The 26,792-nt window shown below is 33.2% G+C and overlaps 2 protein-coding genes across 2 annotated transcripts; both read left to right on the top strand.

Annotated features, from left to right (window-relative positions):
- Window positions 1-345: 345 nt before the first annotated feature.
- Window positions 346-13,880, top strand: LOC120345081 (uncharacterized). Its single transcript, XM_039414474.2, has 8 exons — window positions 346-556; window positions 2,176-2,290; window positions 2,518-2,701; window positions 3,364-3,527; window positions 3,615-4,058; window positions 7,794-7,919; window positions 10,949-11,468; window positions 11,791-13,880. The coding sequence occupies exons 1-8, from the start codon at window positions 459-461 to the stop codon at window positions 12,231-12,233; spliced, it is 2,094 nt and encodes a 697-aa protein (XP_039270408.2). The 5' UTR covers window positions 346-458; the 3' UTR covers window positions 12,234-13,880.
- A 10,007-nt stretch (window positions 13,881-23,887) lies between these two features.
- LOC120340828 (uncharacterized) lies at window positions 23,888-25,555 on the top strand. Its single transcript, XM_039409208.2, has 2 exons — window positions 23,888-24,182; window positions 24,547-25,555. The coding sequence occupies exons 1-2, from the start codon at window positions 23,888-23,890 to the stop codon at window positions 25,182-25,184; spliced, it is 933 nt and encodes a 310-aa protein (XP_039265142.2). The 3' UTR covers window positions 25,185-25,555.
- Window positions 25,556-26,792: the final 1,237 nt, after the last annotated feature.

Here is a 26,792-nt window from a genome sequence, read left to right as displayed (position 1 = left end):
GTTGCCATCAAGTTTATTAGAGTTTTTATTTTTTAAACGTAAAATAATGCTTAATTCGACCACGTACTGAATTTGAACATGCAGAAGTCTTGACTGGCGCTCTATTATTTCATCTTCATAAGAAAAGCGACGGCAAAACACAGAGGGTACCAAGATATTGCATGCTGAACTGCAAGTCCTTTCTCCTTGTTTACTTCGTACTACTGAAAGCTATTAATGTGTACGAATGTAATGCAATTTATCTGTACGGATTGGGGGTTTTACATTTGTCAATTCTCACTTTCTTGTATTGGATACCTTTTAATTTTTGCGGTATTCATTTTTTTTTTAATATTTCACAGTTATAATACATTTTTGACTAGATACAATCTTCATACTATTTTTTTGGAAACCTACACTGACGTGGGTTTGTTACTGAAACAGTCGATATTTATACGGTAGTCTACAAAGCAGCAACAATGGCGCCACCGAAAGAAGAAAATGGCGACGATGCACAATCAACTACTCCAGAATACCGGGACCGTTTACGAACTTGGCTGATTAAAATGATCGACAGGTGAGGTGAAACCATCGAGGGTATTTGCTTGAAAAAAAAAAAACTTGGGTATTCTTAGCCCAAGTAATTTTTTGTACATTTAAGAACATTTCTTCAGTCGCTGCAGTAACACAACTTACGGAAATAATTTTACTTGAAAATTGTATATAATAATATATTATAAATAATTTGGCATTTCCATTTTTTTTATTTGTTATTGTATTTTTTCACTAAAACTTCTATATATCCGATAATTGCCACATAATTTTTTAACAAAATGACCAATTTTACGCAATAAGAATTTTTGAGAATAATTTTTTAATTTGCAGACTGATTTTATTCACAATCACATGGTAGAATTTTGTATTCAAATATTCTTTGTGTTTAATTGTCATTAAAATAGCGTTTTAAGCCAGCAAATTACTAATAGAAATAACTATATAGAATAATATTCAATTGATTGTCCTCTGCAAATCTCATTTGATGCGTTATGCAAAATGCAGTAACAAATAATACCAGCCATTGCATTTAAATTCGGGTAGAGAATTTATTTGGTTTATTTTATTATTTTGATAAGAAGACTACATGAACATAAATATATGAGATAAAACTCACAAAGGACCGACACATTGAAATATTTCAATTTTCTACGCCACAATAGTGACTTTAACACCAAACGCTAACCCAATGAGTTTTTCTTCGACGTTTCGACGGTTCATTTTACAATTTATCATGTATTTATCCGTGAATTTCATTAGTTGAAGATGACCTAAACATGAAAAAAATACGATTTATGACTGCATTATATTCTATTTTAGAACCTTATGTTGAAAATATTTACGTTAAAATTCCAACTAAAAAGTTGATATAAATCATATTTGACAAAACATTTATTTACATTAAATTTCTGATTGCCCATTGACCTAGCAATTATCATTGTCGCCGTATTTCCGAGTAAATATAGAAAAGCGTGCAATCATACAAATTAATAATCCTTTTCGAATTTTTATTCAATATTTTAAAGAGAGTACAGAAAGCGTGCCAGAGTGACGCTATATTTATTACGCGTGGATAAAAAAGCGCTCGTTTTTAATAGATTTTATTATATCAAAATAGGTGACCGTCAACACTTTGGCAAGGGTTGGTTTTGGTTTAATTAATGAGTCGAAAGGTTAAGCAGATGTCAATTTTCATTTTCGTGTAATTTTGTCTGGTATTGTACGTCACATCCGATATTGTAATTTGTTGATAGATGGACAATACCTTTTGTTTCGTTTGTATTTTCTGGAAGGTGAGGTTAATTGTGACGGCTCATTTTTTTTTTACAAACACGGCCAAGGGTCACCTTCATTGCAGTCATATATTTCAAGTAAAAGCATATGTAGCATATACCAGCTCTTGCAGTTATATCCTTTAAAAAATAGTAACATGCTACAAAGCAATTTCAAAATTATTTCAAAGTCGTGTTTTCCAATAATAACACGAGTTGAACGAAAATAAAAATAAAAATTAGGTTTAAAGTATTAATTTTTATTATAACTAATGTTTACCATGTTCATGTTTGTGTTGCATTACAAAGTGAAAATTTCTGTCAAAACTAATTTTTAACATGTTCATGTTTATATTGTTTTTTTTTGTAGTGGAACCATTCCCGGACTATACTGGGAAAATGAAGAAAAGACCATATTTCGTATGCCATGGAAACACGCAGGTCGACAAGATTACAGCCTTGAAGAAGATTCAAGAATATTCATGGTGATTTTTATTGTCAAGTTTTTTTTACAACTGCTCTGTAGCGCAAATTATATCACGCATAGAAAATAAAATAAATCTAATAAATGTGTTTTTCAATATGAAGAACATTTGGTATACATCTGTAAAATAACAACAATTTCTCCTGACGAATTCAATGAAAAAAAGCACCAACGATTTAAAACAGCAATAAACCTTAGTTTATAAATTACATTATTGTATATTTCTAGGCTTGGGCGATTCATAGCGGCCGGTACCGCGAAGGTATTGATAAACCAGAACCTATCATTTGGAAAACGAGACTACGATGCGCTTTAAACAAAATGCCGGACATCCGGGAGATACCGGAACGAAGCAGACTTGACATCAGTGAACCATATCGAGTGTACCATTTTCTCCCACCAGTGCACAAAGGTAACCTAAATTTGATTTTAATAATTGAGTAAAATAAAGTGGCCGCTTCTAGTAATACATTTTGGTTTGTTCACATTGTGCAATAGCTAAGTTCGCGAATATGGTTACAAACTACTTTTTTTTTCATATTATCAAGTATTTTTAATTCTGACGGCACGATGCCATAGCAATTAAGGCGTTAGACTTAACTGTGGTGGCATCTTAGATTACTCATCCCTGGTTCGAATCTCCACCTCACCCAGGGTGCGATAAATTGGGTAGGCAATGCCGAAGCTTGAAGATTCATGTCTTTCCAAGTAACAATAGCCAAAATTTCACTGGCCGGGAAAGGCGCTGGTATAGCTTGTCATAAAAAAAAGTTCTTTCGCCATTTCCTTGTAATTTTGCCAATTATTCTTTTCTATTAGACAATGACGTTTTATTTTTATTTATTTTATTTTTTTTTTCATTTTCATTTTCTATCATTTTAGCTTGAATAATTCCGATGTCATTGTTATTCGACATTTATTAGAATTATTTTACTTGAGAGATTCATTCACCTCATAATTCTCATCCAGATATAATGATTCTGTTCGATTTTTTCGAACCAATTAGATATATGAACTGTGTCGATATGTACCCAGTTAAATGCGGAATAAATAAATTCAACGACACATTTTCAGACACACAGATAAGGCGTCGTTTACAGAGAAGACATTCTCAAGCTCAAAACTCGGATTCTGCAATTATAACGGCAGCACAAACGTCACCAACTTATGGGAATTGTCAAACAAGAAAGGATTTGAATTCAGCGAGGCATGCGGAATTTCAAGGCTCGCGTTTGGAGGTAAGAAGATACTTAAACGCCAGGAAAACTTGATTTAAATTTTGAGTGTAGATAGATACAAATAAATACCTTGTTTTTTTTTTATAGAATCGAACGAGTGAAAAGATGCATGGAATCAATCACGTTGAATTTAACCACAGGCCGCGTGTTGATGTAAGAAACCCAACACCTTGGTTGCGTACTCCTACTCTCGTTCCAGGGACAGAAAACCCGCTTTTGCAAGGACTAAATCTGAATTGCTTAACGTCTCCACTAGGCACAAGAAACTTTGTTAATCCATATAACTTCCTTTCTGTCGCTCATAGAGATCTTCGTCAGCGACCCGAATTTGATTTCCCGCTTCTTTCCTATCCCCATGGAACTATACTTGACCAGCAAGCATTGCATCCTTTCATCATGCCATCGAGTTCCATTGCCGCCGGTATTCCGTCGGCTTCGGCAAAGGCCATTGGGGTAACCTCCCCCTTTAGCAGGAATTTGTCTCTAGCAGCCATGGCAGCGGGCGATTTCATGAAAAGAAATGCTAAAACAGTGAGTTTATTTTTTTCTATTCGTTGTTAGTTTTCGAGAAAACGTAAAGTGTTTTACTAAGAGTAATAATAATAATGTTCCATATTCGACTGTGCCAAGTGCGGATTACATTGTGCACAGTGCGCATTACATGTAATTTAGTTCGAAGAAAAGTACATTTCAATTATGAATGCTAACCAATGTTAGCTAGACTCCAGAAATCCTCTGGATATGAAAGGAATACGATCCAGTGCCGGTAGCCTACGCGGCTAGTACGGAAATGTGTCTGAGCGCAGAGTTTGCATAATCAACACGGAGGGCAGCCTTGACATAGGCCGTCACATTTGTTGAAATAATGTTCCTATAAATAAAAATAAAACATCGATTTGTTGAACGATATATCAAATCTCATAGGATTTGTTAAACTTTAGGAACAAATAAAAGTAATAACCTTCCAGTGACAGCAACAATTTTAAACAACTGCAAATTTGTTAGTTGAAGAGAAAAGTGATTTTTTACAACAACAACAACAACATACGAACAAAGCAATTCATAGGTCCACTTCGTGTTTACTTTAAAGTTCAAGTGTGCAGTGAATGGTCCGGATGAAAAAATATACCTACATACCCAAAACAGATAAGATATAACGCAATTACTCCCACGTAAGCGGCAATAATCGAATCAAATATCCATGCCTGGTCATATATGAACAAAGAAAGTTTTTTTACTGATAAAAAACCCCACCTACACAATCTGCAACGTGGTTTGCATTTCGTATAAACGTATGAAATTATAGATTGGACAATTCTTATCTCATCGTCTATCATGTGCATTTGTGAGTCATTGACACACGATTGCGATTATTTCTCCTGCAAAAATTGAAAATAAAAGTTCATGCCTCGGGGTAATGAAATAAATAACCGGTTTAAATATTGGTTTCCGATTTGTACGTCATGCAAAATGTTTTTATTCTCAATTATCCTTTTAAAATAAGGGACTTTTTTGTTATACAATTTATTCTTGAGGTTAGAATACGCGGAATGCAGTAGGCGGGGAATATCTATGCGAGATTAACGAATCTAACTTCGTAATGCCAACTTCATTTTTCATTCATTTAGCAAAACTTGCGATAAAACACATTGGTTTTGGAAATCACCAATTTATGCTGTTAGGTTATCGCATACTTTCATTGTGAAGGTCCGTTATACGGAGCTTATAAAATTTTTGACATAAAGTGTGAATGGTTTAAAATTGTATTTACCTGTCTCATGATTATAAAAAACGGAGGCCAATCGGTACTCACGTAGTGTGTGTCGGGTTTGGGTTAGGCCATAATTTTATTCCGATCTCCCTTATTTCAGTTCTATTACGAGTTCGGGGACTGTCTGTGTTAGCCAAGTGAATATACCCATTGCCCATAGATTTCAGTCCCTTTACACAGCTTGATGTAAAGTATGCGAACAAAATTAGTTTTCTTTATATTGGTACACATACTTCTTGAACGCCGGTCAATCTAACACTAACATATTCTGATTAGAGTGTTAAGTTCAATCCAGTCATATATGTTTGTTTTTTCTATGTGTATCACGCTCAAACGTTGCAATTTATTTATAACTCATGCTTGTTAATGTATAGATAAACCAGAAATAAAAAAATTTGAACGAAAAGAAAATTATGACAAAACTTATCGCTTCGTATTTCTAAATGACGGTTTCGGAAACGGGTTGTCCGTTTTTGTCGAATCACCTTTGTGTTGTTATTATTTATTTTGTGGGCGGCTCCCTTCGTTAGCGAAAAGTCTGTATTTACCCACTCGTGACCCATCTCATCACCCCATACACGTCGTCTGGACATACTCCGCGCTGTATTTCAAAACATTATCCGTTTGATATTTCAAAAAATAATATTGAAATAAAATAAAGTGTGTTATGAAGATAATTGTCATTTTTTTAATTCTTTTTTCTTTTCTTATAAATTTATACATAAGCTTTCCTATTCACTCCCTCTTGTCCAACAGCTGTAGTCTACTAGATAAACCTTGAATGAATTTTGTAGCGACGATTTTTTTTCATATTATTTCATTGCAAATATATTTTTGTATTCGGCGAATAAAAGTTATGATAATCAGATATTAATATCTCCAGAACATATTTCATTGGTTTTTTTTACCACGATCGGTATGCTTTTCGGGTATGTCGTACACTATTGTTTGTAAGGGAAATCAGCGTATATCTGAAGGCTAATTATGACGGCATATTCATGGAGCTTTTAGTTCGTAATTTCGATCCATGAATTTGATTTCTAGCGCATTAAAATTCAAATATAGATATTGTGATATTAATCTTAAATTAAGAAACACGTGATCTCACGTGATCTATGTAATTGTAGTTATTTTACCAACATCATTACGATTTTTTGCTATTTTGTATCACGAATATCGACAACGTGCTCACTAAAAAATTTATACGAATCTTGAAACTAAGTTTTGACATTAATTAGAACAATTTGCGGTGTTGATACAACAATTAATTTTTGTGCGAATATCACGAGACCTTGAAAGGGTCATGTCGGATAAGAGACATCGTGGAATGACAAGAAACACAAACAGACTAAAATTGCATGCAAAAATATATTGTGTATATTAAATAATATATATAAATTTATATATATATATAAAGTATATACATAGCATATTCAATATGAGTAAATTTCAAGATGAAGAAACCGAATGTTGATCATAGAGAAATTATTGTAATGGCCATAACAACTAAATTGCATTAGCCTTAAGAAATAAGTTACCTAATTAGTAGAGATAAATTTTAAAACAATTTTTGTGATTGTTGACGGAAGAAATCGTCTTTGGTTCAAATTTCAACTACAGTTCAAATTGCAATGCGGTCAAGCAAACGGACATTCCGCTCATTGCACTGCAATTGCTCAATTTCAAAATTGCCTCGTTTTATTTATTCAAAAAGAAAACGATGCACTGTTCTGAATAGTTAAAACATGTCAATGCTTAGATCTTTTTTGCTTTGCCTAATTGCAGCCGTATTTGAGATACCGCAGATTGTCGGCAATTTTTCACATTACTCATAGCGTGATACGAACCGAATGATAAACATTCCATGTTCCATTGTTTTGCTGTAAAATTAGTCTTGTTTTTCCACGTATCATTAAAAATACAACTTCATCTGATTAGCTAAAATCTATCAAATCAGTGACCGCATCCAGTGTACTACGCACGCGAAATCGCGCCGAGTCGCTTAAATGCTTTCATTAAAGAACTTGATTTTGTACATTAGCACGCGATCTTGGATGATATCACGCGATTTGAACTTATTTCTCGGAAATTACTTCATTTTCTCTTACGAGAAGTTAAGATTTCACTGTCAATATCTCCGCAAAGACGGTTGCAATTCGATTGTAATCTGGTATAAATGTACACAGATTATATCTTAACACATATTTTTAAACATTCGCCAAAAACAGTGCTATTTCATTTTTATCAACTTATATGCCTGTCGAATGTGTTTGTGTAAAAAAGGTCACTGATTATCTAGATTGCGTGATTTTTTTGCCAAAAATTCTTTCAACCAATCAAGAATTGCAGATAAATAGCAACCCATCAAAGTCAATACTAAATTACTGCTAATACTTGAAAATTATCATTTTTTGTGATCGTAATTAAACGAAAGCAAAAAAGTAGAATCGTAATGAAACGTTATCTTACGCTTTTTCGTTTTTGTCTCTGTACAGGGCAAAGCAATAATTGGCGGGTATTCCGCAGATAGCATACGCAACATGGAAGAAAAACGATCAATTCATCAAGAAATCAGCTTAGGTCACCACCAAAGAGGACAGCACTCTCCCGAAAGAGTTATGGTGAGATATGAGATTTGTATTTCACTCATTACTCGAATAAATGAGGAATCCATTTAAATATCGAAGTAAATTGCAGGTGATGCCAAAGCGCAAATAATGTCTTATTCACGCCTCCCACAAATTTCGGCGCTTTAGAAGTATATATGTGTAGTTCTAAAATAGGAGGGAATTAATTATATTCGCCCATTTTACATCAAGTTGTGTAAAGGGACTGAAACCTATGAACATAGGTTATATTTACTTTGCTAACAAAGACAGTTCCCGAACTAGAACTAAATTAAGGAAAAAAAAATTATGCACTAGCCCTAACCTGGTACACGTACCACGGAAGTACCCAAAAAGCACTAGTTGCGACAATAACTTATTATGGAATTACTTATATTGTTTCGATATTTAGAATTATTATTATCAATTCAGTTTGTAAAATTTAGCATACATCAACCTTTGAACTCGACTCAGGGCGCATTTCATTCGCTGTCAAAAATTGCAGACATTCTTCTTTTCTTGTTTTTTTTTTGTCATATAAAAACACGTAGGCGTTTTTATTTTGTGGTAGACTCACCCTAAAGGAATAAGAACAATAATATCTTCGTAAACAAAATATCCAAAAATAAAAGTAACTATATGGAAATATACACAAATAATAATAAAAAAGTGAGATAAACCATATTTCTGTCACGTTTTATTTCTATTCACTTATAATCCGACATACCATCAGCATGTAACATATACAAAACTTAATATCAACAATCATTCCTGTATTTAGCTTGTTGCCAAAACCAAAAAATTCATGTATCTTCAGAACAATTATTTTACCAAAATATCTTGATATAACAAAACATAAACAACGTCACAATGTTGTTTAGGTTAGCATAAATTCTGAGATAAAAGAATCAGCGCTATCGCGAACTTCGCGGAGATAAATTGGATCAAATTCTATTTTTGTAATGTCGCTAATGTTGAAGGAAGCTATAAAGATATGAAGCATAACCGAATTCTAAATGTTAGTATTTTTATATGATTCCAATGAATTTATAATGTATACAGAAAAAAATTAATAGACAACTAAAATCATGAAATATAATTTTATATATAATTTTACTTTAAATTATAAAATAATGTGATCATATTAAGAACACATATTTTACAAATACATATGCCAAAGTAGAAATTCATACTAAATCAGAAGTTACAAATATAGTCTGACGAAATATGAATCGCAAATATAGGTACAGACAATGCGTTACATATAAGCCCTAATTCAATGTCGCAACCAAATAACGCTAAAAATTCTCAACAAACAATGATCTAATAATACAAAATGAAACAGTATGTAAACAATTAGATCGTATCATTAGTGTCATTACATTATCATAAGCAACATAGGACCCACCCTGGAACCGGATTAATAAATAAACTATGGTTTATACAAACAATAACAAAAATGTATCGAGAATCACGACTTTTGAATTAAAGTAAACAAAAACAATGTCAAAGTAGTATCTCTCATTAATGCATAAAATTTGCATATTTGTGATGATGTTATTTATGTTATAATGAGTTCAATGCTGAAAATAAACTCGAGATCCACTTGTTGCGACAGTCTATGTTAAATAGAACCTGGATTCCTCCATTTCAGCAACGGTTCAGATATGTCCAAACATCTATAATTTAGACAGGACTTCCGACATACGAACAAAAAATATAAATATGTAAAATATCTTTTAAAACAATGCGATTAGTAAAAGTTTATATATAATCAGTTAATTTTTAAATGATTTCGAATTTTTAGAAAAAGTTATGGTGATGATTTGTCTATTTTTTTGTCCCAAATTACATTGAAATACCAAATATCGATGCAATATAGATTGCATGCAACTACAATAAAAAAAAAACTACTTTTATCCAGCTGCAAATAAACATTTTTTCATTACGGTTGATTTTTAGAAATTTCGACATTTCCATTTTTTGCTTTGTGAAATTTTTATTAATTAAAAAAAAAACAGATTTGGAATGTTTATATTATGTTTTGTCAGATTTGTTGATTATACAAAAATCCCAACTGTATAAATAAACAGTGCATAAAATACAACGCCTTCATAAACCAAAGAATAACGCAAACTATATGAATAGAACAACAAAAATTACTTCAATTGTTGCCATATTTGGTATTTTATGTAATGTTTAAAGATGTTTGAAATCCGTTGAGTTGACAAAAATTATGTTTGTAATCTTTTTTAAATTCAAGGGAAAAACAACAAATATGCGATTTATCCAAATGCACTGAGAATTCAAAATAATGAGCGACAGGCAAAACAGATTTACACTCCAGTATTCAACCTATCCTCATTTTCGGGAGATATTAATAATTTAAATGTTATGAATATTTATTCTTTTTTATTTCATTTTTCACACACACTGAGGTTTTGTGGGTTATTATAAAACCCACTTTTAAAATTGTCCTATTAAGTACAACGGTTATCTACTCCACCGGTACCAACGCCAGAAAAAGGGGGATTTCAAGACTTATTTCGAAAAATTTGTTTCATAAAAATATATCAGGTGGTAGTTTTTAACCTAATATTTTCTACAGATTAGGATTGGATAACAAAAAAACTTCTTCCTAAAACATGAGTCACCGCGTATTTTGCCAAAATTGTTACTTTAATCGCATAATGATACGTTAGCAATTATCGTCGTCTTCTTATTATTTATGTGAAATTCGATGTCTCTCTTCTCGGAAATTATTTTTCGTAGAGAGAACAAGATATGAATTACGGTTTAAGTGACAGTTACATCAACCACAAACGCCATTTTGTATTCTATAAGGATATTATATTAAAAATGTTGCGTCCATTTTGAGTTGACTGTTCACACCATTCACATGCAAAACGGACATCATGTACAGCTATTTAAATTGTTTTCAATTATTTTGATTTGAAAATAAATTTTGTTTTTCTGTATATTGTCAACGTGTCAAGTTGTATTATTTATAATGATTAATCAATATGACAAATTTATCCTTTTAGACAAAATTAAGATCGGATGAAAACGAAGAAGAAAAATGTAAGATCGAGTTACTTGAACTTGAACTAGCAAAGTGGAAACGTGCTCACGACAGAGAAAAAGATCTCCGCGAATCTTTACAAAGACAACACGAACATTTAAAGCGCGCTTTAGAAAACATGGGAGGTGATTTACTCGCTATGATCATGAGAAATTATTCAATGAATGAGGAAAATGGAAGTAATGATAAAGAGCGGGCTTCAATGTTAAATTCTCGTCGTGATGCCACCTCACCCGCCACATTTAGAAGGAGAAGTGCTGGGGACGCACAAACCTCTTCTACCTCATCGATAGGGGTGCAGTCAAGGGTAGCTCGATATTCTGAAGATGACAAACGATTTAGAAGTCCACTGAATGGATACGAATCTCCTGTCCGGGATAATAAACCAAGTGTCATCAACCAGTTTTCTGAATTAACGAATAGAAAGAGACATTCAAATGAGAAAAACGACAGAACATTTTTGAAACCCTTGGATTTGTCAAGTAAGAAAAATCAGCTATTTATTGCGACTGGGCAGTGTAAACTAAAGATGAATAACTAAATATTCTTGATAAATTAAGTTCTTAAAATCTTCGAACACAGTTGGTCGCATTTATTGGTTATTTAATCTTAAGTGTCTAGAAATATTGCATGGAACTTAATTTTGACTGAATGATAAATAAGTGAAAACGATGCAAATTTGATTTTAAGGTATATGGTAACAATTTAGTACTGATGGAGTAAATTTCTTCAAGTCATTTCATTTTCATTCACTAAGTGCAAATGTGAGATACTTTACTCTTATTTAATATTTTTCATTTCTAGATTCGCCACCTTCTAAGCGATGTAAAGAAGAAGATGAAATTATAGTATCATCTCCATCAAATAAAAATAGTGGAAGCAGTCAAAGTCGTCTTACTGAATATGCCAGCCAAAGACAAAGCACATACCCGCCATTTCTAAACTTTAAATCTGTTGCCAAGGAAGAAAATTTTCGTTCTTCTCGAAACGCCTCAAAAAGTTCAGAATGTGACGATGCGGAAGTACAACTTCCGGGATTAGCGACCTCGTCTGTAGCCCCTACATCTGTGGAAAAATCACCATCAACGTTATCAAGCTGTTCTAGCGCTGAGGAAATAAATCTTGGGTCTTCTACATCACCTAACACGTCACGAGTGTCACCCGTAATGTCATTGTTTAGACCGGAGAGAGACAATTCATACGGATCATTCAAATCTAGTATTAACGGACCAATACAAGTCACTTAGAATGATTATCAGGATTTGGTTGGTGAATTCAAAGATATCTCGTTGATCACGAATACAAGAATTTGTCATCGGCTGATTCAAAAACTCAAACATTGGATGATTGAGTTAGTCACGTGGTTTATTAACGCTGCACTGTACAATTTTACTGTAGATCTTGGATTCCGAGAAACGCACTTATAATTGTACGCCTGGTTGCAACTATAATCGGTTGGAACATTTCAAATATCATCATAACGTTTAGGTTTACATTCGCAACTGATAGAACATTACAACAGTTTCAAGTTTCTTTGAAATATACTACAATGCAATTAAAAATAAACCCAAATTCAAGAATATGGTCCAACTGGCTTACTTATATATTCAGAATCATTAATTAAATCTGATACCGAAACTGTAAAATTTTATCTATAGGTTTCAAGATACCAACTTCAGGATGTGTAACTATTATTATGACGGGTTTCAAAATCGTTACGCAATACAGGTCATATTTATAGTAGTACGAAAGTCAAAGATCAAATTATTTACGAATTATGACATCAGGCCAAGTTTGTGATTATTACTGATTCAATACAATATATTATAAATAAGTGAAAATTCAGTTTCGATTTAAATTGAAATTTTCGATTCGTTTTACCCATATGTAAGCACAAATGTTATAGAAACCTAATATGTCTTGTCGAAAATGTCATTTTGTAGGGATTTCAACGCATTTGAAATGGTATTATATTTTGACTTACAAAAAGGTACAAAATATTTTTTAATATTTTGAAAAATTTTTTATTTGAAATATAATTTTATTTGATTAGAATATTTATAACCTATATGAATAATTATATTACTCGATTTAAAATTGAAGTGAATAAGATAAGTTCAAGTACATTTTAGACAGCCACACATCAGAAGCGGTACTCCCGTAGGTTAGGCTTAGACCATAATTTTATTTCGATTTTCCTTATTTCAGTTCTATCACGAGTTCGGGGACCGTCTGTGTTAGCCAAGTAAATATACCCATTGCCCATAGGTTTCAGTCCATTTAAAAACAACTTGATGTAGAGTAGGCGAAATTAGTTACCTCCATATTGGTACATGCACTTCTGGAGCGCCTCAGAAGCAAATAATTCATTTCGCGGCTGTTTATGATGCACTGATAATATTTTATCCCCCGAAAAGAGTATTTCATCTAAATGTTGGATAATACAATTATCGCTGTATAACTATCAATTTGTGTCATTTATTATTCCTTTTTTAAGAAATGCATAATGAAATTATTTTTCAATGATGTAGTTTAATAGTTCGTGATCGCTGCTTATTTTATTCATTTTATCAAATGTTCCAGCCATATATATATAGAAGTACATCAAATGAAAATTATTTTTAATTAATTATTGGATTTTTATTAAGTTTTGAAATTTAAAAGTTGTAGATTGTTAAAAATGTATAAATTCTCGTTACATATTATAGGAATAAAATTGCGTTTCAGTGGTAACAATCATTAATCAATCATGTTTTGTGCAAAATAACTATTCGTCACCTCAATTCTTGAAATTTGGTTGAATGTAGAATCTTATTTCCGCCGGAGAAAAATATTTTCATTTATTCATTGCAATAATAATTTTTGAAATGTTGAAAATAAACTGAAATTTGAATTAAAAAACATCGAGTATGGAGTATGGACAGGTATTACAAACAGTTTCACAGGTTTAAATATCATTTCTCTGCGTTGATGACTCCCCCACCTGGTAGCTGTGTCGAGATATTCACACAACGACACAAGTCAGGAAAGGCAGGCACTCGAAATCTCAAATGGCGCGAAGGACTATCTGTCTGCGGCGCCACATCGACGTTCCGGTGCTGTCACCGAATTTCGCCATTTTTAAACACTATAGATTTATTTGGAGTCGCTTTATTAATGGCAACCTAAATTTCGACACTCAAAATAGGCGTCCTTCTTAAATTCATTGTATACATAAATAAGCTTATTTCATTCGATTGAAAGGCAAATGCAAAGCAAATATTCGAATCACAAAAGACTTGATTGTAATTGAAAGTTTGATTTTAGGCAGTAGTTCATATTTTATTGATGGGTTTATAACAAGCCATAAAAATAAGGTAAATTTAAAATAGGGTAGTCTTATGTTATGAAGGATATTATTATATTTTGAAAAAAAAATGAGAAAAACTGATAAAAATAAAATAACACAAATTCATATAAATTTGAATTCTACTCATTTTAAAATTTGCTAAACAAATGCAATTTGTGAAAGTAGAATTAAAAAGACAGTAGCGAGTCTAGCGACAGCATTTTTCAAGATTGAGTGGAAATCAGACCCAAATGGTATAAAATACATTTTTTTACCGTTATGCTATATAAAATTCGTCAGCTTTTCCTTTAAATGTGGTCATATTCTATATTTGAAATTATACAACATGCTTCAAAATCGAATTTAGTTGAATCAAAATCCCACCCTTCTAAATTTCCGTTTTCGATACGTACACGCAAACGAAAATTAATATTTTTACAGAAATAAAAATCGGTCGGTTGAGAAACTCCTGTTCTGGTGCTATGAAAATTATTAAAGAAAACAATACAATGTATAGAAACCAGGGCGATAGTGTTAAGGTAATTCTCGAAATTACCTAATATATATTATGTTGATTTTTCACCAGCTACCGAACATAGGCTACCGAATATTGTTGGTTTCGTGTGGCAATAAACTAGTTTTCGACGTATGTATCAATTCTGGGGCTTCGACGAGTTGCTGTGCCAAAATTGTGCAAATGTTATTTTAGCCATTACTTAAAATAAGACACTTGCACAACAGTTATTTGCACAAATCAAGTTGGAGTACATGTAAAATATGGAGCCTATATACACAATATATGTTGCACCCATCATAGTTTTTCAAGCTATTTTGGTGACAAATTTTTGTACTGTATCGATTCGCACGAAAAAAGAACAAAAATTCATCACCGCTGTTGAATATTTTCAAAAAACTCATTTCCTATTAATAAAACCTTAAACGTAACTGCAATATTAGGCCAGCAGTCTTCGTCACGGTAGTGATGAGACCATTTCAAAATAAACACAAAAAGCTGCGATTTGCAACAAATTGCGTTTGGAAACATAATTCCAATATTTTTGTTACTTTTTGAATACTTTGCTTAGAAAAATAAGTATTCTTTATGAAAAATTGAGTAAATATACAGTAAAAACCATACAAAAAGATGTTACGGTTTCTAAAAATGAATGAAAACTTGGGTTAATCTCGTACGTATGGCAAGAAACCAAACCAGTAGGGCCCGAATCGCATTTGAGAGTTATTTCAAGGGGCTTTATATAAGGTATCCGGCTACGCCCATAATTGGGCAAATATTTTCATTTCTAGGTGGCCGATTCGCAATATTGCAGACGAATTGATAATATATTTGTATTATAGAAAATAATCAAAACGTTTTTAAATTTTGTTTTGGCTTTTCTGTTGAGTTGAATGATCGTAATTTGTATGTACGTACATAACATAACTATTTCAAAAGGTACGAATTCGTGTTATTCATTAGAGCAGTGGTTCCCAATCTTCGTCGTCAAATTCCTAAGTTAGAACTCCTTATTTCTCCCTCACTATGCACAAAAACCACGTTATTTATTCAATCTTATGTTCAATCTCTAGTGATATGCACAAGTCGTTCGCCTGCTTTTGTACAGCTCATGTACTTTATAACGTGTGTATAATTAGGTATTATAGTAACAATAAATAACTGAAGAATATTAGTGATACTACACCAAATACAACGCCAAAGCAGAATTTCTTCCCGGCTGGGAAACCTTGGATTAAAGACAAGATAGATCGCCTCGTCAAATATGTTTCATCGCGGAATATTCTGTATTGCATAATGCATAGTATCATGTGAAGCAGCCTATTTTCAATATAATATATAATATTGTAATCTGAATATTTGCACGCGTCTGTTTGTTTGTCAGTCATACTAGAGAGTTTTATAATGATGAATTCTACGAAATTCAGACCAAGAAATATTAAACCTTCCATTCACATCAAGTATAAAATTAGAATTGAAACATAATTCACAATAATAATAGCAAATTTGTATTACAAAGTTTCAAGAAAATCGGAAGCAGGTTGAATCCCCAAACTTTCAAAGAAAAATAGAGCCAGGCGGCCATCTTTATGTTGAAGACAAGTAATCTTTGTCGACTTGTGAAATACAGAATATAGATGGACCGCGCTTTTGTAAAGCGGTCCATCTATGGCTGGTTTTCAAAAAAAATCTTATTGAAAGAACTAATTCTGAAGCAATATAATACTTGTATATAACAGCGACGCTGAAACTTGTTTCCGTTTCGCCTCGTCTGACATTGTCTGTCATAAAATTCGTTGAAAAGTCTCGAAGTTGTTTCAGTTCTCAGCGTGTGAATTGATTCATTTTCAACGTGATGACACGCGACGCGCCGTCAATTATGCCCACAATAGCACAGTTAGGGCGTTTGGCCACGCGTGAATTAACTAGCATCCAAATATGTCACGGACCACTTAAGACAGACGTCCTCTCCGTCATTAATGGTCATAACAAATTGATACATTTATGAAAACATCACCCTCGATTTTCCGTTTTGCTATGGCATTTTCGTAACAATTACATTAAAAGTTAAATATGGAAATATAATCTCAGACCAGATGTATAGAAAAAAATTGTGAACGCCAAAATACAAGAATAATTTGCGGTCGGAACGTGATGTATATTCAAACTTAACCACAGGAAATTAATTCACATTCCTGCTAAATGAATTTAAACCACAACCGGGTAGATAACCATAACTAAGGCGCCATGAACAGAGGGGCTTTACTACCACAGCTTTATGGGTATTAAAAAAAATTGCCGAGAATTGAGCTAACTATACGAAGAGGTTCGCACGAAAAGCCAATTTGAATTGGAATATCAATATCGTGGGGTCCCCGGCTCAATTGTATGACTGAAAATTACGTCACAAAACTTAGATACAGTGTGGAGTAATTTTGTCATGTTTTACAACTTCCCCTTTGTACTGTTTTGTGTAGTATATCCATAAGAGTAAAAGGATAATTCTATTATCGTTATATTCCTGTAACCGTTTCTGCTGTGAGGCACTGTTGGGGTATAGCAACCCATGCATAATGCGCTTGTACGATTCCTACCAATTTGAATAACCCATCTCCACGTCGAGAAATATCAAAGAAGCGAGAATACGACAGGAAGGCAAATAAACATAATTATACTGCATTATCCAAAGATTTTCCGTATGGCATCGTAATTTTGTGACTTACTTATGTGTAAATAAACTTAATAAAATTTAATACTGAAAGCTGCAAATTCAAACTAGAAACCGGAACGTCAAGTTAAAATAACGTCAAGCCGGGACGTCAAGTTAAAGGTTTGAGTTTTCCGGATTTTCCACCCTTTTGTTGGTTTTGGAAATGTAGCGTTTTAAGTGACCACATGTCGATAAAAATCGCAAAATAAACAAGATAACTCGATACTTCTGTTATCTGAAAAATCAAAGACTATGATAATTTTTCTGTTTGAAAACGTCTTCAATTAAATTCAATCATGTATGGGATATACTTAAAACTCACCCAATTGCGTTACAAATAACAATTTCTATGTCGTAACTGTTCAGCTAATACAACGAAACAAAGTGACTTGTGAAAACATATCACACTCCGTTTGCTTTCATTGTTTGCTCTATCCATATGTCGTCACCTTCACAAAAACCACAGTCTAATTTCGCGTGAAGGGGAAAAATCTCACAAAATAGTTTCTATTATTTAAAAACGGACAACAAATGTATCATACGAATATCCTCCCCCCAGGTAGGTCAGGGGGGGGGGGGGGGTCTTTATATGATCTAGCCTGAAGGGAGGGTATTATGTAATATAAATTGTGCAATATATTTTTTATATAAATGTGCAATTCCGTTCATTTATTTCATCATTAACAAATACTATATTGTTTGTCAAAGGAATTCACATTTAATATTTAATCATACTACTTTAAAAAATTAAAAAATCGAATATACAGCATGATGTTTACGTAGGTTGGTTTGGGTAGAACGGAGGAATATCTGTATTATTGGCCTACAAACAAAGAAATAGGCGCTAATGTTGCCTAAAATTCATATTAATATTTGTTAAAAAAGCATAGGCGTCGAGAATGGTAAGCCGATTGCTATAATAAAACGTATACTGGCCATATTTTTGTGTGGACAAAAAAAATTAAAAACATTTCTTTCCAATTCATAGAACGGTGTGTGGCCTGCAAACTAAAAGTGAAAATTAAATTATGAAGGCATATTTATTATGTTTTGACGTGCCCTGTCATCGAAGGTGGACGACATTTTGTCACACTCTTGAAAGCTCACGTAACTTCCCTCTAGATATATTATGACTGCGTTTTGTGCAATGTCTCGCTACAAAACATTATACTCGTCCTCTTATCTCTTACCTCCTCGGGTCATATACTTTCAATTTCCGCTATTTCATTGGAATACATATTTTCATTAAGTATACCATTGTTGTTCTTACATTTTGGATACTGGAATACTGTTCATGCTCAGAACAAAATGGCTAGTTTGAACGATGTCGTCATTCATTCGTCTTCGATACCTGCTATGCAAATTGTGTAGGGTCGATTTTCATAGGATAATATAATTCTAAAATTAATAATTCTCACTTTTATTTTATTTCTATTTTTATGAAGGTCTGGAAATGTGTCATTGCTCAGTATATTAAAGTTTTATTGGCCGACAACAAATTTTATCAAAACGAAACGATTTTTCGAATAAAGGAAACGTGTTGCAGATTTGGTATTTTTTTCGAAACATAAAATATAATCAATAAAACATTGATTTTGGTTACACAAATTTTATTTATCGATGCTGACTCTTTACTGGAAATCATTTTACTTCATGTAACACGAAATATGTATCGTGCTATCAATCACACAATGCGCAGAATACGTAACTATAGCGCACGTTTTGGGCGGGTCAAAGTTCAATAGAATATTACGACACTCTCTTTTCCCAATGCGGAAGACAGAATTTCCCGTCAATGAATGCAGACAAAGGAGTTAGCTCAATTATTATTTCATGAAATAGAGTGTTTAGAGATAGTAAGTAAAGCTTAATGTCTTCTTTGTTTTGTCAGCGATAACCTAGCAGGTAACATACAAGAAGTAGTTTATTCAATACGAAAACTATCTTTAGAGAACTTGTTTGTCTTGGAAGTAAAAATTGGTGTCCAATGACTATCTTCCACAAATAATGTTCTTGACTTACAATAGAAAGTGCGACTAGTACGTCGGCTCATGACATCAAAGCTTTTTTTTTATTTTTCGCACCCACGGCATTAGGTAATTTCGCTTCGCCAGCATTGAAACCGATCGCACATCATTTCAATATCTTTCTCTCATGTCCTGGTACAAAACAACAGTTGCCAGTTTCCGTTTTGACATTTATTCTCACGATATTATATTATGAAAAGATAAAGATCGAAACCTGTAGCTTTGTTGTTTCAGGCAACGCATTGTGCTTCGATTGTCGTCAGTACGGGATTTCATGAAAAGATAATTGGTACAAAATGTGTAAAGGCTGTTTAAGCCATGGGCACTGAATTCATATTCACCTGGCCCTATAACACGCAAATGACACATCAATATTCGGTAATGAATTCTCAGCGCGAATGCTGGAAGGATTTTCAACCTTTTGTTGTTTTTGCACTCATTAAAATGCACCAGATCATCCAATTAAATGGTGGTTATATCCGTCGTTACTGATTTATCTTAGATAATGGCACTGTTGCGTGACGCAATAATAATGTTGGCGTTGCCAGACTACGACGAAAATAAAGTTCCCTAAAAAGTTGAGCGGTTGAATATGTTTCTACAATTCATAAAATTTCCATCACCATAAATCAATATCACATTTGAAAATGCATGCATGCATATCGACGTTGCATTCACAACAGATTATTTAACGCTGTGGTGTTGTAGACCTCCACGATGCCATTCGAATATCGATTGGGAACATATAACCATTCCCATGCTAGGATCAAACCGGAATTTGTCACAAACTTAAATAGAGTCTTATGTACCGTATGTAACTAAATGAAGGTACACGACATACCGATTTCAGGAAGGCGCGAAACAATATTGTCTTCCAAATTGCTGCGTCATCAAAATTCTTTATCTCGTCATTTATACACAACTGAGTGAAGCTAAGAAAAGACACCTAAGATGTATCTTTGTTAGTTTTTGTTTTTATCAATTAGAATATGAATGAGATCGTTAATGAGAATAGAACCCGGAACCTAGATATCGAAATTCGAGTAACTGCTTTTATGCGTGAAATACCGGATCGTCAGCCATTTTGATTCCCGGCAAATACAAAGCCCAGGCAAAAAATTCATCAATCGCTTTCCCTAGTGTGAACTACGTGATCGGAGGTATACTTTCAAAATAGGACCTTAGTTGCCAGCCTTAATTACTATATTTTAAAAGACTCGTGTGTATGTTGTTGAATTTGTCTAATCACAAGATGTCACTTTTTATGTGATGGGCATGCCTTAAATTGAATGAAAATAGCACGGTAAATTTAAAGGTTCAAAATGAAAATATTTCAAGGAATAGAATTCAATAAATAGAATACTTCCTAGAATCAACAACCAAAATTATGCAGATTCACCGAGATAAAATTCGATAAAAAAAACGTTTTCAATAAATGCTAAAAATAAAAAGCAAAAAGGTATTCATAGTCTCACGCTTTTCATGAAATATGATTCAACTATTTCAGTGGGTGTCTCAATTCGTTAAAACTATGACAAGTTCTTTCTACAAAACAAATCCAATCGAAGATATGATAAGGTGATATAAATTCTCAAGAAAAATAGACCCGTGTAATGTTACAAACGGAACTGTATATATAATGTACTTTTTGTTTCGATTTTGATTCTTAGTTTCGCGTTGCTTCGGCATATTAGCCGCTATGTGGATAAGTGAAGAAACACAATTAACACGGAGCAGACGCAAGTAAAAATAACCTGACCAACCAGTTTCCAATGTAATTTTCAAGCTCGACGATTTTCAGGGATTATTTTGCCGAACAGTTTTCATTAAACTTCAATATTAATTTTCAAACTACAACAAGATTAGTTCACTAACATTGTCAACAAGTAATTCTTAACTTCAAACAAGCATGACAGTTCGATTAATTACCGAATACGGGCTGTTTCATAGGACATTTTGTGGTTCAAAACAACATCCGAAAGTGATTACACAAAAAAAATGTCAGAATGTTCAAATTATTTTATTTCTAATTTAAATACCATTACAGAAAATATTGTGATGTAATGTGAAGTACGATATTATTTATAAAATACGACCAGATATAAGTTGGATTCCAGTTTCGAGTGACAGAACGATTATAGAAATGAACATTTCAAAATCAACCACAAATTTCAGTTTATTCGTTACTCTAGGTCGCCACCTAGTCGTAGCGAAGAAGCGAACTATTATGACATTTTATGAATACGTATATACAATATAGTGTTTTTAATCGAATTATAAACAATAGGGATGTCAACTGTTTTAATCGAGACTTACAAACATTTGATCTGTTTTTATAATAGTCGTCTTCTTGTCAATCATCATGGGTGCATGCTATATAACGCTACCATGACGTAACGTTTTTGGATACTATGGCATTATATTTGAGATTATTAAGTTGTTTTTGAATTTAAATATATGCCGTACAAAAGATAATAAACTAAAGTTGACAATCGTTGGCAATTGTCAACTTCATTACTGTTACATCATAAAGCTCAAGGAGTCACAAAGTCAAGATAAAGCACGCTGGTGACATTCACTCATTAGTCTTCCCAGTGCAGTCTTGAAAAAACATTCAAAAACTTTACATTTCTTGTACTTGGCAAAAATTTAGTTGAAGTCTAATTTATTACACAGCAAATTCACTATAGAGATTCCCACCAAGTACTAGAACTACTAGCGATGATTTTCACTTTCTTAATATTTTTAAAAAGCCATGTTTTTTGCATTGGTATTTTGCCTATAACTCCAATGTTATAGTACATGTAAACATATGTTTTTTTTATTTATAAAATGAATACAACAACAAGATATTTAAACGCTATTGAACGTGATATTTTGGCAATTGTTTATTTTCAACTTAATATGGGTGTCAAAAGATAGAAGAAATCAAGTGTTTATTTATAAAATACGACCAGATATAAGTTGGATTCCAGTTTCGAGTGACAGAACGATTATAGAAATGAACATTTCAAAATCAACCACAAATTTCAGTTTATTCGTTACTCTAGGTCGCCACCTAGTCGTAGCGAAGAAGCGAACTATTATGACATTTTATGAATACGTATATACAATATAGTGTTTTTAATCGAATTATAAACAATAGGGATGTCAACTGTTTTAATCGAGACTTACAAACATTTGATCTGTTTTTATAATAGTCGTCTTCTTGTCAATCATCATGGGTGCATGCTATATAACGCTACCATGACGTAACGTTTTTGGATACTATGGCATTATATTTGAGATTATTAAGTTGTTTTTGAATTTAAATATATGCCGTACAAAAGATAATAAACTAAAGTTGACAATCGTTGGCAATTGTCAACTTCATTACTGTTACATCATAAAGCTCAAGGAGTCACAAAGTCAAGATAAAGCACGCTGGTGACATTCACTCATTAGTCTTCCCAGTGCAGTCTTGAAAAAACATTCAAAAACTTTACATTTCTTGTACTTGGCAAAAATTTAGTTGAAGTCTAATTTATTACACAGCAAATTCACTATAGAGATTCCCACCAAGTACTAGAACTACTAGCGATGATTTTCACTTTCTTAATATTTTTAAAAAGCCATGTTTTTTGCATTGGTATTTTGCCTATAACTCCAATGTTATAGTACATGTAAACATATGTTTTTTTTATTTATAAAATGAATACAACAACAAGATATTTAAACGCTATTGAACGTGATATTTTGGCAATTGTTTATTTTCAACTTAATATGGGTGTCAAAAGATAGAAGAAATCAAGTGTGCGCAATCAGATCCATGCTTTTGTGTACATCAATGTTAATAAAAATTGGATCATACATACAGGGTAAATTTTATATGTATGTTTATTATACAGTATACAAAAATAATGTAACGGCCAAATAAAGCTATTATGAACGCACCGGAATTTAATCGTTTGTTGTAATGCGAACAGGAACTGCGTCAATAACTACAATTGGTAATTTTAACATCCTATACAACTTCCTTTAACCAACCAACTGAAAGTTTGTGAAACTCCGCAAATTTAAACATTTTCTACAAAAACTAGATGAGTTGTTGCAAACCATAATTAGTTGTTAGCAAACGTGTTATTTTACTATAGCATAATTTTATATATTTTTCTGGAAAATATTTATATTGACTGGTAGATATAACAACTGAAAAGTCCCTATTTCACCATAACATTATAAAAGAAGCTAAATGTAGGCAATTGAAAAACTTTATTTCCACAATAAATATTTTAATTATTTTTTACCCAAGCAGCAAACGATTAAATATTATTAAAAAAAAAATGGGAACAACTTACATTTTATTGTGCCTTATTCCTTTTTTTTCTGGAATTCACGAAGCGCATGCAATAGTTCCGTCAACCGTACTACCAATATCGTTAGACTTGACCGAATACATATCAACATTTGGTGGAGCATCTGTTGTCGAAGATGCAGATATGATTCTCCAGCAAGAAGTTGAAAACATGGAGAGTGACCTCAGTTTTGGTATGCGACAATTGATGTCCACCCTCATCGGGTTTCGTGCAAAATTTCTCGTCGAAGTCAACGCAACTGCTGTGAACCACAAGAATTTAGGTAAGAAATCTGTGCGTGACAAAGTGGTTTTGAAATCTTGAATGGTACAACAGTAGTACTGTTGCATAATCGAAAGTGAGTATAATAATACGTCAAAACAAAAAAACTAACACTATACACAAATTGCATTGATTGATTGACAAGCAGACAAACTTTTTCGTTTACAAAATGCGTAACATGCACATAAATCGAGGTGTACAAATCTATAAGTTAGTTTGATGTACGATTAAAATGACAAAGAGAGTTCATAAACCCAATCTAACGGCGGTATTTTTTCTATATTAGTCACCATTGTGCTCATAAAATTAGTATCGTTCTGAATGGAACGTTCGCGTTTCACGAGACGGCTCTATTTGTATTTTAGATTTACTTCAGGCTTACCTTGAACTGGACTTCATACTATTTCAATATTTACTAGAAGATACTTTTTGCAATTTGCATAACTGTGAGAATGGTGGAGAATGCCTTCTTAAACCACTGGATGAGCTACTAACGTATGACGAAGTTTTACATCTACAGAGTGAATTGTTTGAAACAATGAGAAAGATTTACAAAAATCCAATTGGATTCTGGCTCTTTCTTGATCAATTTTCTTACGTACCGGGAAAAACACCAAACGATCCACAAGCTTTTCAAGAGATATTGCCATCAGGTGACGTGGCCATTTTTATTGCGTTGTCAATAGGCGTTGGAGCTCCAGACATGCCAGATCCTCTTGAGATGTATCAATACGACTTTTCGTCTATTTTCAATGGGGAGACGTTGGCAATTCTTGGAAAAATAATGGACATTATGGCACATATAGTAAGCGATAAAAACGCGAATCTTGAAGCAATAGCCGCAACTCTTGTGGAGTGCAGTTGTGAAAATTGTTTCTCTGGTTCAAAGTGTGAAAATTTTGTAACGTGCAACAATTCGACAACGACAGAAAATTCACTTCTTGCGCAACAACAACTTTGGGGATGGCAAGGATCTTTTTACCAATTAGGATTAGGTAAATAATTGAGACCGGATTATAACGGAATAGTATTTTTATCCGACTAGAAATATTCATAAAGCCTATTTCAACATCGTAAATTTGTAATGATGATGTTGAAATATTTATCGTAGGCATGAAAATTTCGTTCTCAAAATCATTGCAGATCTGAAAATATGAATTGACAATCTGTTGTCCGCTATGCCAGGAGTACTTAGATATTTACTGTTCATTTATTTACCCCAATTTCTGGTCGCAGTTTTCACTATATATCAAAAATTGTTTGTACTACTTTACTAATTGTACAAACTTTGTCCATTCATTTCTTTTTCCTTGTGTGGTATTTGTTTGCTTAACAATCGTGAATTTTCGACATAAAACTGCATTGTGAAATATGACAATCGTTATTACAAGTTGTAAATTGGGTTACAAAGCTAGTATAACTTAAATTCAACACACCAATACACAACTCAACTCTACTAAAACAAAGTCTTTTCATTCTTACTTTTAATTATTCGCAAAAACATTACATAAGGATGGGATGCTCAGTATGAGCGAGGCTACAGTGTTCAGACCCAGTAGCGTAACTACCCATTGGATCTTGTGGATAAATCCAGGGGCGGCACGTTGCTGGAGGGCGGCAAAATGTGGCAAAACGTGTTGGATTGTATTATGTGTTTACGACCTATTATGGAATGCAAAAGCAAACCACAGACAAGAAAGTAAACGCTCTCCAGTATACAATCAAAGGGAATCTTGCGCTTAGGACTGTTTGATGAGGTTTATCGTATTAGGCGCAGTCTTTTTTATAGCTAGACGAATGTCAACATCAAGACGGTTTATTAATTTTGTTTTAGTGGTAAGAAAAATTGGCTTTTGCTCTGACAGAAACTCGAACTTAGTCAATGTGCGTTCCTGTCAAATCTAACTCGCTTGGCAGCAAAGAAACCGATGCCAACGTCTTTCACCGGGGGTGAATTTTGTCGCGGTATTTTGGAGTTCAGATGGACGTAATGATTAATTGCTCATTGCATACGAGCAATGCCAGCATTAATCACATTCTCTGGCATCTCAATTTACTTTGGTAAGTCAACGGAACTGTTGTTGTTGTTGTTAGTACATCTTTCTGTGCTTTGAAGGCCCAGGAACGCAGCTATTCATGTGTTCAATTTTCGTAATTGCGTCTATAATACGCTAGCGAAGGTTATCTCGCAGTCGAGTGGAACTGCAATTCCGTAGGTTAGACCAGACGGCCTACCGGCGAACTATTTTCATTGGTAGATTTCAAATTCCATCATGATCAAATAATTCACGTACAAGAAAGTGAATACCCCCTGACCCTGTGATCGCAAATAATCCTATTCAGGTAATGAAACTGCCGTGGAAAGTATGCAAACGAAGTCGCTATATAATAAATTATTAGTCTTGTGTCGTGGCCCCCCTCGAACTGCTTCGTGGCCCCTGTTGAGATCGACTATGGGAGAAAGCAGGCTGCCTGTGCCAGCAATACTGCTCATTGAAAGTGATTTAGTCGAGACATTATCTTTTGACGATATTTTTTCTGAATTTGCTTCAATGAAAACTAGACTTCGATAAAACTTTCGATGAAATTTACTATTCACTGCTTTAATTCT

This window comes from Styela clava, chromosome 1, assembly GCF_964204865.1.
Source record: "Styela clava chromosome 1, kaStyClav1.hap1.2, whole genome shotgun sequence".
NCBI classification, from domain to species: Eukaryota; Metazoa; Chordata; class Ascidiacea; order Stolidobranchia; family Styelidae; genus Styela; species Styela clava.
The sequence above is the reverse complement of the archived record's forward strand: the minus strand, read 5'-3'. Positions and strand labels throughout refer to the sequence as shown.